This window comes from Scyliorhinus canicula, chromosome 1 (assembly GCF_902713615.1).
Source record: "Scyliorhinus canicula chromosome 1, sScyCan1.1, whole genome shotgun sequence".
Taxonomy (NCBI): Eukaryota; Metazoa; Chordata; class Chondrichthyes; order Carcharhiniformes; family Scyliorhinidae; genus Scyliorhinus; species Scyliorhinus canicula.
The window spans coordinates 207,102,637-207,115,976 of NC_052146.1; the positions used below are offsets into that span (position 1 = coordinate 207,102,637).

The 13,340-nt window shown below is 54.3% G+C and overlaps 1 protein-coding gene across 3 annotated transcripts in view; it reads right to left on the minus strand.

The window, feature by feature from the left end:
• ankef1a (ankyrin repeat and EF-hand domain containing 1a) overlaps nt 1-13,340 on the minus strand; it is a 98,075-nt gene that overhangs the window by 47,710 nt on the left and 37,025 nt on the right. For all 3 annotated transcript variants that reach the window (XM_038806642.1, XM_038806633.1, XM_038806651.1), the window contains one exon: nt 2,710-2,859. In XM_038806642.1, the coding sequence (XP_038662570.1) occupies nt 2,710-2,859 (150 nt within the window). The remainder of the gene's footprint in view (nt 1-2,709; nt 2,860-13,340) is intronic.

Below are 13,340 nucleotides of genomic sequence, written 5' to 3' on the forward strand. Positions count from 1 at the left end.
CTTTAATGTAACTTAAGTGACTTGCTAGTACAGTTCAGAAGGCATTTAAGAGTCAAAGACATGCATGAGGTGCCAAAGGTCTACATTTTCTGCGGGTCTCGGAGCACAGCAGAGATTAGCAGCAACTCAAAGATTTCCATACCAAATACATCCCAAAAAATGTCTAACTTTACTTTTCATTCTTTTTGTGATGATCTTAACCATCTATCCTTTTGATGCACCTCACTGGCCAGTGGAAGTATTCTGTTACTATCGAGTTTATCATAGATATTTGTAAGTTTGAAAAACCCTCTCAGTTCTATTGAAAGGATCTCTAACATGCCAAGCCTCTTTTCATAATGTTAACCCTCAATCGGGCAGCACGGTAGCATAGTGGTTAGCACAGTTCCTTCACAGTTCCTGGGTCCCAGGTTTGATTCCTGGCTTAGGTCACTGTCTGTGCGGAGTCTGCATGTTCTACCCGTGTCTGCGTGGGTTTCCTCCGGGTGCTCTGGTTTCCTCCCACAGTCCAAAGAAGTGCAGGTTAGGTGGATTGGCCATGCTAAATTGCCCTTAGTGTTAAAAAAGGTTGGGTGGGGTTACGAGGAGGGTCGGGGTGTGGGCTTGGGTAGGGTGCTCTTTCCAAGGGCCGGTGCAGACTCGATGGGCCAAATGGCCTCCTTCTGTACTGCAAATTATGTGAAATCTTGTTTACATCCCAGTGAATCTACACTGCAGCTGCTTCCATTTCTTAAATACGACCTGCAATGTGGCAACCAAAACTGTGCACATCACATTGCTCTATGAAGCAGAAGAAAATCACAGAATCCCAACAGTGCAGAAGGAGGCCATTCAGCCCATCAAGTCTGCACTGACCTTCTGAAAGAGCACCGTACCCATGATCACTCCCCCACTCTATCCCCACAACCCAGTAACCGCACCAAACATTTTTGGACACTAAGGGCAATTTTGCATGGCCAATCCACCTAACCTGCACAATTTTGGACCGTGGGGGGAAAGCAGAGCACCCGTAATTGAACTTGGGTCCCTGGTGCTGTCAGGCAGCAGTACTAACCACTGCGCCATTGTGCCGCCCAGTTAAGGGACATTTAAAAAGGGAAGCAGATAGAAAGAAGTATCTATGAGCATGGGGAGCTAGTAGGAGTGTATAGTTAGACTCGATGGTTCAAGGGAAGAAAGTCATTAACAGAAACCAAAGGGCTGGGCTGCTGCGCTACAGCATTCTGGCAATGCAGCAGCATGTAGTGCAAATTACATTCAACCTCCTGGGAAGTTCAATGGTGCTACCAAAAGTAAGATAGCATTTATTACAAAGCATAGAAGAAAGCATGGCGTTGTAAAGAAACCTAATTGGGCTGGATTCTGCAGTCAGCCACCCAGTGGTATTTGTGGCTGACCTCAAAGGGAAGTTACCCACAAAGATCTAGTGATCTCTGTGACATGGATTTTCTCTCTCCCCATGGCAGTACAGGTCTGGTGCCAAGTCAAACGGGTCTCCACGCATCCAGCAGTAGTAACCACATCATGCAGAGTAAGCAATCAATCATATCGAAGTATTCTAACAGACAGAAAACCAAAAGCAGTTTATCCCATTCACTTCCGGTTTTAAATGTTACACACAATGAGATGAATGATTAGGACACGCACATGGGATTAAAGCAGAAACTGAAATACTATCCACTTTAAAAAAAAAGTTTTAAATATGTGGAATTTCTTATAATGGAAAAATCTGACATTTAGCAATAGTAAAGTTATCTTATAGAGCGAGTGAGGCTGATAATGAGTAATTCTGAACTTTATATGCTGTTCAAAACACAGCTACACCTCATTTTCCAAGACATAATTTTGCAACTGAGACTGTGCAATGATTTCTTATTCATTGCCTCAACAGCGCACCCACTGGAAATATGTAGAATAACAGATGCAACTTCTGGATTTCCGCATGTGTGAACTTCATGGGCGGGATTCTCCTCTCGCGGGACTAAGTCCCCACGCCGGTGGGATAACCGGCATGAACCACTCCGGCATCAACAGCCCCCGAAAGTGCCCCGGAGGGGTTGTTGCCACGCCAACTGGCGCCGAAGGGACTGTACGATCTCGCGCATGCATGGAACCGCCGGCGTGGTTCAGCGCATGCGTAGACTGGCCAGCATATTCTGGCGCATTCGCAGGGGATTGTCTTCTCCGCGCCAGCTATGGCGGAGCCCTACTGGGGCTGGCCGCGGAAGGAAGGAGTGCCCCTACGGCACAGGCCCGCCCGCAGATCGGTGGGCCCCGATCGCGGGTCAGGCCACCGTGAGGGCCCCCCCCGGGTCGCATCGTCCCGCGCCCCCGAGGACCGCTTAAACCGACTTACCTGCCAGGTCCTGCCATGTGGGACCATGTCTAATCCACGCCAGCGGGACTGGCCAGAAACGGACGGCCGCCCGGCCCAATGGGGCCCGGAGAATTGCCGGGGGGACCGCTGCCAACGGCCCCCGACCGCCATCAGCCCCGTCCGAAAATTGGCGCCGGGTCGGAGAATCCCGCTCCAGAAGTTGCTGTCAGCTTCAGAGTGGAGTAATGTTGGTGAACACTTTTACCAGGAATACTCCCACAAAATTCAGACATGCATTTTCACAATTTGATGTAGGTGATAGACAGGAGCGCGGTTAATTCAATTGACTAAAGTGACATCAGTTGGTATTTGCACCATCTCGATTTTTGTACCTCAAAATGTCCTCCTTGTGCAGCAAAATGTGCGGCGTTGTACCGCTCGTTTTGTAGAACATTAATCTCACACCCTTTCTCCAGTATAGCACAGACAACCTCGATCGCCCCTTCTCTTGACGCTTCCATTAAAGCAGTGTGACCTGTTATCTATAAAAGCAATTAAAGCGTGAAAAGTTTCATTGAGCCTAATCAACAAGTGTTTAACTTTGCTACTTGTAGCCAGTAATGGGGTTAAATTATTACACATCGGAATGAACTGAACTGATGATCACAAACGTAGGAATAGGGCTTGGGGACCGACTTAAAATGTTTGATCAACTTCCTAATGAATCATAAGCAATTATATTACATCTTGGAATACCAACCAACCAGAAATGGATTCAGAGAAAAGCAGAACATTCATTTAAGTACCCCATGTAAAATGTAGCCTGTATGGACGTATAATGGACTGGACCTTGTCACTGGGGGCAGGACTGCTTCCGGGTGCAGAGGTTACCCCAGGGGAAACAGTCACTTTTTGGGATTCACTTTGTGATTCAGTGTCCATTTAGTTGGCAAGGAATCAGGATCCTTGTCCAATTACAATTACGGCTGGTGGGATGGTTCTCCAAGATGTAAGACCAATCAGTGGCCTTCCAGCTTGAGAGGAGCAACAGCCTGCAGTGGACGATGGGTAACTGAGAAGGTGCTTCAACATATAGGCGCCTTCTCAGCAACCTTTAAAAAAATGTCCATGAAAAATGGTTCCTGCAGCTAGGCAACCAATGTGGGGGATAAGTGGATGGCCTTTGAGCTGCTCTCACATCCAGACAGGCAGGGAGTACCGAGGGGTGCTGGGCTCCTTGGCCTGCTGCTGGGTACTTGTCTCCAGGAAGGTACATTTCCTCTCAATGGTTCAGGAAACTGGAGGTTCCTTAATTGCTATTAGCAAGGCTCTCAATGAGTTTAATTGATTACCTGCCATTTTGGGGAAGGTGGCCATGCCAGGTCCTAGACCCATGAGCCAAAAATGGCCAGTACCCTGTACTGATATTTCCGTGCCCCATCTGCCTTCATTCCTGCCCCTGGTGCAATCCACATAGTCAGCCCAGTGTGTTTGAAGACCACTCTTTGAGGGACTGTCAGCAGCCGGCAGTCATAGCTCTGGTGGACAACTGTCTGATTCTGTCAGGAAATGGAATCAATGGTTGAGAGCTCCAGGTTATGCATTTTTCTTTGGTTGCTGGGAGTGGGCAGGAATGGGTATGTGTGTGGGGGTGGGGGGGGTGGGGGGGGGGGGGGGGGGGGAGCGTGCATCTCACTGGCCTTTCACTAGAAATATGGTGAGAGGCCATTGTGGAAGTTCAGGACCCTTATGTCTACTCACTACTGCATTGTCCTGACGAATCATGTCCTTCTTTAAAAAACTGGCTCCACTCCCTGTCTCTCATATTCCAATCCAATCCAATTCCTACTCTCAAGGCGGCCCTTAACATCTTCCAACTCAGGACCTGGCCCCCATTTCTACTGTGCACCAGTTCCCATTGTAAGAGTGGGATAAGATTATTCTATGGTTCTCAGAGTTTTTTTTAGCTGGGAACCCAATCTTCCAGCTCTCATGATATCGCCAAATTGGTATCTTTGATGATCATCTGAGAAGTGTAAGTTTGAACGAAGAAGATACTTCAGCTCTTTTGATCTGAGCTTTCCGGAAAACCAACACTAATATATTTCTGTTGAATCAATCATCAAGTTGATTTCAAGATGGGCCCATTGTCGTGGCCGCAACAGGCTGAGAATGCTGGATTCTCGATCCTTCACAGGAGCGAAGGGAATTCGGAGACTGTGATTGGTAATGGTACTTTGTGGAAATGAAAAAAATGAAAGTCGCTTATTGTCACGAGTAGGCTTCAATGAAGTTACTGTGAAAAGCCCCTAGTCGCCACATTCCGGCGCCTGTCCGGGGAGGCTGGTACAGGAATCGAACCGTGCTGCTGGCCTGCTTGGTCTGCTTTAAACACCAACGATTTAGCCGAGTGAGTTAAACCAGCCCCTGAGCAGTTGGTCAGTTGAAAATCAACATGATGGCCATGATTTAATAGCCGTGTTGCGCTTGAGTGAGAGTGAGAGCGCAATGCGGCCGTTAGATTGTGGGAGAGGCCAAAGCCGAGAACCGTATCGGTCACCGATCTGATTGCGATCCATCCGGCCCGCTCTCATTGGCGAAATCGGGAACCCGCCGAGATGAGTAATTAATAATCACCACTTAAAGCCAATCGCCATACAATTAATCCCCTATCTGGGACTTCCGGTTGCGGCTATGCGGAGCTAAGCTGCACGTTCGGCAGCTCCCGCTTTAAGAGGACCTGTGGGCTCTTTTAAGGGCCCCAAATGGCGCTGATTCGACGATTCCCAGTGGACAAAGGGGTCTGGAGCAAACCCCCCGGGATTTATGGTTCGGACTCGAAGTGGGGCGAGGAGAAAAACGGCAGCAGCTCCCCTGGAAAAGTGGGGGAAGGTGGACAGAATGGCGGGCGGTGGAGCCCCTGAGGAGTGGAGGCAGTGGGCGGAGGAGCAGCAGGCGGCCCTTCTGCGCTATTTCACGGAGCTGAAAGGGGAGTTGTTGGAATCCCTGAAGGTGACGACGAGTAAGCTGCTGGAGACCCAGACAACCGAGGGTGCAGCGATACTTGAGTTGCTGCAGCAGGCCTCTGAGCGTGAGGGGGAGGTTTCGGCCCTCATGGGGAAGGTGGAGATACACGAGGCACTTCATAAAAAGTGGCAAGATCGGTTTGAGGAGATGGAGCTTCGGTCACGGAGGAAGAACCTGCGGATCCTGGGCCTCGAGGAGGGGCTGGAGGGGTCGGACCTGCCGGCCTATGTGGCCGTGATGTTGAACTCGTTGGTGGGGGCAGGATCCTTCCATCTGCCCCTGGAGCTGGAGGGGGCCCATAGAGTGCTGGCCAGGCGGCCTAAGGCGAATGAACCCCCGCGGGCGGTGCTGGTGCGGTTCCATCGGTTCAGCGACCGGGAGTGTGTTCTCCGATGGGCCAAGAAGGTGAGGAGCAGTAAGTGGGAGAATTTGGTAGTGCGTATCTACCAGGACTGGAGTGCGGAGGTGGCCAAGTGGAGAGCCGGGTTTAACCGGACGAAGGCGCTGCTCCATGGCAAGCAGGTGAAGTTCGGCATGTTGCCGCCTTCGCGTCTGTGGGTCACCTACAAGGACCGGCATCACTACTTTGAGTCCCCGGAGGAAGCGTGGGCCTTTGTGCAGGCTGAAAAGCTGGACACGAACTAGAGATTGGGGACTGTGGGAGTTTTTCTATTCTATTCATGTATCATTGTTTATGCTGTAGCGGGTTATTCTGTTTGTTTTTGTTTTTTCTCTCGCTTTCGGACGATGTGGGTTATGGTTTTGTGTTCTAAGGGGGGTACTGGGGTTTGTGGTTGATCTGTGTCTTTGCTTGTACGGAGTTGGTGGTTGGGTTGGGACTGCGGTTTGGGAGCTACGTTGGTGGGGTGCGGCAGTGTGAAAGCGCGGGCTTTTCTCTGGTTTCCCGCGCTGCGGGACGGGGGGTGGAGCTGGTGGCGAGGGGCGTGGCTATTAGACCGGGTTTCCCGTGCTGAAGCGGTGCCCAGGAGCTGATGCAGGGGAGGAGGTGGGACCTCATATCGGGAGGGGTCGGAGTTAGAGCGGGAGCTGCTGGGGTCAGCAGAAGTCAGCTGTCTCACGGGAGTACAGTGGAGGGAGAGTCGCGGCTAGGAGGGGTCCTAGCCTGGGGGGAGGGGGGGGAGGGGGATACCGGGTTGCTGCTGGATTGGCCAGGGAGGAGTTCGGAGGGGTTGGGGTGAGGTTCTATCGCCGTGGGAAACGGGCCGAATGGGTGATGGCCACGGGCGAGCAGTCGATGGGTTATGGCTAGTCGACGGGGGAGGGGGCGGGGCGCCCCCTGATCCGGCTGATTACGTGGAACATGAGGGGGTTGAATGGGCCGGTTAAGCGGGCCCGGGTGTTTTCGCATCTGAAGGGGCTGAAGGCAGACGTGGCCATGCTCCAGGAGACCCACCTGAAGGTGGCGGACCAGGTCCGTCTGAGGAAGGGGTGGGTGGGGCAGGTTTTCCACTCAGGGCTCGACTCGAAGAACCGGGGGGTGGCGATCCTGGTGGGGAAGAGGGTGGCGTTTGAGACGTCTGAGGTTGTGGCTGATATTGGCGGCAGATATGTGATGGTGAGCGGTAAGCTGCAGGGGGAGAGGGTGGTGTTGGTTAATGTGTACGCCCCAAATTGGGATGATGCTGGTTTCATGAGGCGTATGTTGGGCCGCATTCCTGGCCTGGAGGTGGGGGGCTTGATCATGGGGGGGGACTTCAATACTGGATCCCCTACTGGATCGTTCTAGTTCAAGGACAGGCAGGAGGCCAACGGCGGCCAAGGTATTGAGGAGGTTTATGGACCAGATGGGAGGAGTGGATCCCTGGAGGTTCGGGAGGCCGAGGGCTCGGGAGTACTCCTTTTTCTCCCATGTGCACAGGGTTTATTCCCGCATTGATTTCTTTGTTCTGACCAGGGGACTGGTCCCGAGGGTGGAGTAGGCCGAATATTCGGCTATCGCGATTTCGGACCATGCTCCGCATTGGGTGGATCTGGAGATGGAGGAGGCGCGGGACCAGCGCCCGCTCTGGCGTCTGGACGTGGGGTTGTTGGTTGATGAGGAGGTGTGTAGGAGGGTTCGGGGATGTATCGAGAGGTACCTCGAGGTCAATGATACTGGGGAGGTCCAGGTGGGGATGGTGTGGGAGGCTCTGAAGGCAGTGATTAGTGGGGAGCTGATCTCCATCCGAGCCCATAGGGAGAGGGGGGAAGAGGAGGGAGAGGGAGAGACTGGTGGGGGAGCTGTTGAGTGTGGATAGGAGGTACGCGGAGGCCCCGGAGGAGGGATTGCTGGGGGAGCGGCGTAGCTTGCAAGCCAAGTTTGATTTATTGACCACCAGAAAGGCGGAGACACAGTGGAGGAAGGCGCAGGGAGCGGTCTATGAGTATGGAGAGAAGGCGAGCAGGATGCTGGCGCACCAGCTGCGTAAGCGGGACGCGGCTAGAGAGATTGGTGGAGTGGAGGATAGAGATGGGAATGTGGTGCGGCAGGCGGCAGAGGTCAATGAGGTCTTTAGGGACTTCTATAGGGAACTGTACCGGTCGGAGCCGCCGGCGGTGGGAGGGGGAATGGAGAGTTTTTTGGACAGACTCCGATTTCCAAGGGTGCAGGAGGAGCAGGTGGAGGGACTGGGGGCGCCGATCGAGTTGGAGGAGCTGGTCAGTGGGATTGGCCACATGCAGTCGGTGAAGGCACCGGGACCGGATGGGTTCCCGGTTGAATTTTATAAGAAATATGTGGACCTGCTGGGCCCCCTGTTGGTCAGGGCCTTTAACGAGGCATGGGAGGGGGGTGTTCTGCTCACGACGATGTCTCGGGCACTAATCTCCCTGATCCTGAAGCGTGATAAGGACCCCTTGCAGTGCGGTTCATACAGGCCAATTTCACTGCTGAATGTAGACGCCAAGTTGCTGGCGAAGATCTTGGCCACTAGAATAGAGGACTGTGTGCCGGGGGTGATACATGAAGATCAGACGGGTTTTGTGAAGGGGAGGCAGCTGAACACTAACTTGCGAAGGCTGCTAAATGTGATAATGATGCCGGCAGCAGAAGGAGAGCCGAAGATTGTGGTGGCATTGGATGCGGAGAAGGCCTTTGACAGGGTTGAGTGGGGGTACTTGTGGGAGGTGTTGGAGAAGTTCGGGTTTGGGGTGGGGTTTATTAAATGGGTGAGGTTGCTGTACGAGGCCCCGATGGCGAGTGTAGCGACAAATGGGAGGAGGTCCGAGTACTTCAGGCTCCACCGATGGACGAGGCAGGGGTGCCCCCTGTCCCCATTGCTTTTTGCTCTGGCAATAGTGCCTCTCGCTATGGCTCTCAGGGAGTCGAGGGGGTGGAGGGGTTTGGTGCGAGGTGGGGAGGAGCACCGAGTGTCGCTGTATGCGGATGACTTGCTGTTGTATGTAGCAGACCCGGTGGGGGGAATGCCGGAGGTGATGGAGATTCTTGCTGAGTTCGGGAGTTTCTCGGGATATAAATTGAACCTGGGCAAGAGTGAACTGTTTGTCGTACACCCAGGAGATCAGGAGGAGGGGATTGGTAGGCTCCCGCTAAAGAGGGCAGTGAGAAGTGTTAGGTACCTGGGGGTTCAGGTGGCTAGGAGCTGGGGGACTCTGCACAAGCTCAATTTTACTAGGTTGGTGGAGCAGATGGAGGAGGAATTTAAAAGGTGGGACATGCTGCCGTTGTCGTTGGCGGGTAGAGTACAATCCGTTAAAATGACGGTGCTCCCGAGGTTTTTGTTTTTGTTTCAGTGCCTCCCCATTTTCGTTCCGAGGGCCTTTCTTAGGAGGGTGAACAGCAGCATTCTGGGATTTGTTTGGGCGCACGGGACTCCGAGGGTAAGGAGGGTCTTTTTGTAGCAGGGCAGGGATAGAGGGGGGCTGGCACTGCCCAACCTCTCTGTGTACTATTGGGCGGCTAATGTATCGATGGTACGCAAGTGGGTAATGGAGGGGGAGGGGGCACCATGGAAAAGGATGGAGATGGCATCCTGCGGAGGCACGAGCCTGAAGGCACTGGTAACGGCTCCGTTGCCGCTCCCTCCAACGAGGTACACCACGAGTCCGGTGGTGGCGGCCACCCTCAAAATTTGGGGGCAGTGGAGGCGACACAGGGGGGAAGTGGGGGGCTCGGTGGAGGCCCCGCTGCGGGGAACCACCAGTTTGTCCCAGGGAACATGGATGCCGGGTTCCTGGGGTGGCACAGGGCGGGCATTAGGAAGTTGGGAGACCTGTTTATTGACGGGAGGTTCGCGAGCCTTGGTGAACTGGAGGTGAAGTTTGAGCTCCCCCCGGGGAATATGTTCAGGTACCTTCAGGTCAAGGCGTTTGCTAGGCGACAGGTGGAGGGGTTCCCTTTGTTGCCCCCGCGGGGGGTAAGGGATAGGGTGCTTTCGGGGGTGTGGGTCGGGGATGGGAAGGTGTTTGACATCTATCAGGTAATGCAGGAGGTGGGGGAGGCGTCGGTAGAGGAGCTGAAGGCTAAGTGGGAGGTGGATCTGGGGGAGCAGATTGAGGAGGGGACATGGGCGGGTGCCCTGGAGAGGATGAACTCCTCCTCTTCATGTGCGAGGCTTAGTCTCATCCAGTTCAAGGTGCTGCACCGGGCCCACATATCTGGATCTAGGATGAGTAGGTTCTTTGGGGCGAGGACAGGTGCATCAGGTGCTCGGGGAGTCCAGCAAACCATGCCCATATGTTCTGGGCATGCCCGGCACTGGAGGAGTTCTGGAAGGGGGTGGCGGGGACGGTGTCGAGGATGGTGGGATCCAGGGTCAAGCCAGGGTGGGGACTCGCGATATTTGGGTTCGGGGTGGAGCCGGGAGTGCAGGAGGCGAAAGAGGACGATGTCTTGGCCTTTATGTCCCCAGTAGCCCGGCGGAGGATCTTGCTGCAGTGGAAAGATGCGAGACCTCCGAGTGTGGAGACCTGGATTAATGACATGGCGGGATTCATTGGGCGTGATTCTCCACCCCCCACGACGGGTCGGAGAATAGCGGGAGGGCCTTCCCGACATTTTTCACGAACTCCTGCTATTCTCCCCCCCCCCCCCACGGCCGCCCCACAACACGAATCGCTGCTCGTCGTTTTTTACGGTGAGCAGCGATTCTCCCCAGGCCGATGGGCCGATTTCCCAGGCCTTTACGGCCGTTTTCACGAACTCCAACCCACCTGCTCTCACCGTTCGTTAAAATGGCCGCAAAGTGCCGTTCTGGAGAACCATGCCACCGATTGGCACGGCCGTGGTCCAAGGGTGGCATGGGCCCGCGATCGGTGGGCACCGATCGTGGGCAGCGGGTCCGAACCCCGTGCACTCTTTGTTCCTCCGCCGCCTCGCTGGATCAGTCCGCGGGGCGGCTGAGGGGCATAACGGCCCGTGCATGCGCGGGTTTCACGCATATGCTGATGATGCCATCCGCGCATGCGTGGATTGGAGCCGTCCAATCCGCGCATGCGCGGCTGATGTCATCGCGCGCGTCAGCCGGCATTACCCTTGGCGCGCGGGCTTAGCGAAGTTCACGAAGCCTGCGATGCTGAGGTTCACGGGGCCCCACTGCTAGCCCCAACCGGGGAGCAGAATCGGGTCCCGGGAGGGGACGCGGAGGCTGCCGTCAAACACGGCCAGTTTCACAGCAGCCTTCACGACTCTCCGCATTTGCGGAGAATCGCGCCCATTAAGTTGGAAAGGGTCAAGTTTGCCCTGAGGGGGTCGGTACAAGGGTTCTTTAGGAGGTGACAGCCTTTCCTCGACTTTCTGGCTCAACGATAAGGTACTAGGTCAGCAGCAGCAGCAACCCAGGGGGTAAGGGCGGGAGGGTTTAGGGGGATAGTGTTTAAGTTAATTTGCTTATTGTTAATTTATTCTGTTGTTTATTGGGGTTGAAGGGGGGGGGGTTTGTTATATGCGTTGTTACGAGCGCTGGGGTGGTGTATATTATTATTATTGTTTTTGTTATTATTGTATTGTTTTGTTGATATATATTTTTCAAAAAATTTCAATAAAAATTATTTTAAAAAACCAAACAATTAATCCCCTATCTAACGGCCTCCTGTGATCTAACCGCCTCTCCAGCAAGTGGTCACGTGGATGCCGATTAGTCCTCCTTTTAAAAACGTGTAGCTGGCAGAATCACGGCTGTGGGGACCCGGTGGGGAGCCTCCAGGCAGGAAGCCTCGATCAGGGTGGGTTGCCTACGGTGGGGCGATTGCCCCTGGGATAGGGAGGAAGGTGTCTCAGCACCTGCAGGTCGCCATGCCACCGCCTGGATCATGTGTACCCATTACGGGGACAACCCCAGCCCCTGCCTTTCTATCCCACTGACCAGCCATACCTCCCACTGACCGTGGAGGCCTCTGGCCATGTGGCTGAAGACTATTGCTTATAGGAAATTGTCAATCGTAATTCAGTGCGAAATTCACACATCCCAAGTGGATTCCTGTGGGTAGGTGTGCCATGTAGCATGTGGGGGTTACTGCCCAGCACCCCAATCAGACCATGCTGCTAGGTCACTGTGCCTGAACACTGCAGGAAGCAACACCACGGACGCAGCAGCCAACATCCGAACACCCAGGAGCTGAGCCCCAGCACCGGGGCATCTGTGCGACCAGAGGGTGGGTGTATGTACCAGGAAGGGGACCAGCACCCGGTCTAGGTAATGTTACATGCGGGTGTCTAGGTATAGGGTGTGGGGTCCGGTGACCAGGGTCCCCCGCTGCGGCCAGGGTTGCATGGACAGAGCGTGTTGAATGGCAGGGGATGTGGGGGTAGCAATGGGGGAATAGAGGGTTCCAGGGTGGAAGACACCGCTGGTTGTCCGTCTCACATCCTCTCCAATTCCTTACAGATATTCCACGAGATGGATGATATCTTGGACCTCATGGTGCTGTTGGTAGGCCAGATGCCATAGGAGGCTGCGGCAGCATCATCGACAGAGGCTCGAGGCAGCGGCCCTTGTGCAAGGCCCCACCTCACACCCTGAGGATCCGACCACCCATCAGGCTAGGGAGGGACCCAGAGGGCAAGTCCGGTGACGGCCCAAGTTGTACAGGCATCGCAGGTCTTTGGAACAGATGATGGACAGTGTGTGCCGCAGGAAACCCTGCCTCCAGAAGGAGACAGTATGGCACCTGTGCATGCCCTAGCAGATTTGACACCACGTGGAAGAAGATACCTGCTCCGGTTGGTCGTCAAGATCACCGCAGCCCTGAACCTTTACACCTCAGGATCATTCCAGGGCTCGAGTGGGGACCTGTGTGGAATCACGCTAGCTACAGTTCACAAGTGCATCCATGAGATCACAGATGCCCTGTTTGCCCAGGCAGCGAACATTGTAAACTTTGACATGGACCAGGCCCAACAAGATGCCTGGGTAGCAGGATTCTCCGATATCGCCGGGATGCCCCTGGTCCAGGGGGTAATAGATGTTGCCTTGTTGCCTTGCACACACCAGGCGTTAGGTAGTGCCCTCCATCAACAGGAAGGGGTCCCACTTCCTGATCGTCCAGCTTGTGTGCGACCATCACCTGAAGATCATGTATGTGTGTACACACTTCCCAGCGAGTGTGCACGACAGCTACATCCTGGGACAGTTGGACATCTCTGGTCTCTTTGAGGTCCACCGTCGAATGCTGGTTGACTTTTGGGGGATAAGGGTCTTAGGATCTGGCTAATGATGCGAATGCGGAGGCCAGTGACGGATGTGGCGACCCGATACAATGAAACCCATGCAGCTATCTGGGTTCTCATTGAATGCTGCATCGTACTTCTCAACACGCGGTTCCAATGCCTCGACTGCTCTCCTGGTGCCCCGCAGTATACCTCCCAGAGGGTCGCCCGCTTTGTGGTGGTCTGCTGTGTCCTCCACAACCTGGCACAGCAGTGGAGTGACGTGCTAGAGGTGGAGGGGAAGGAACATGTGGCCACCTCCAAGGAAGACAAGTAGGCGCCGGACCAGGAGGTGCTGGAGGACAAGCCCGGGGAGGACCCGCAGGACCA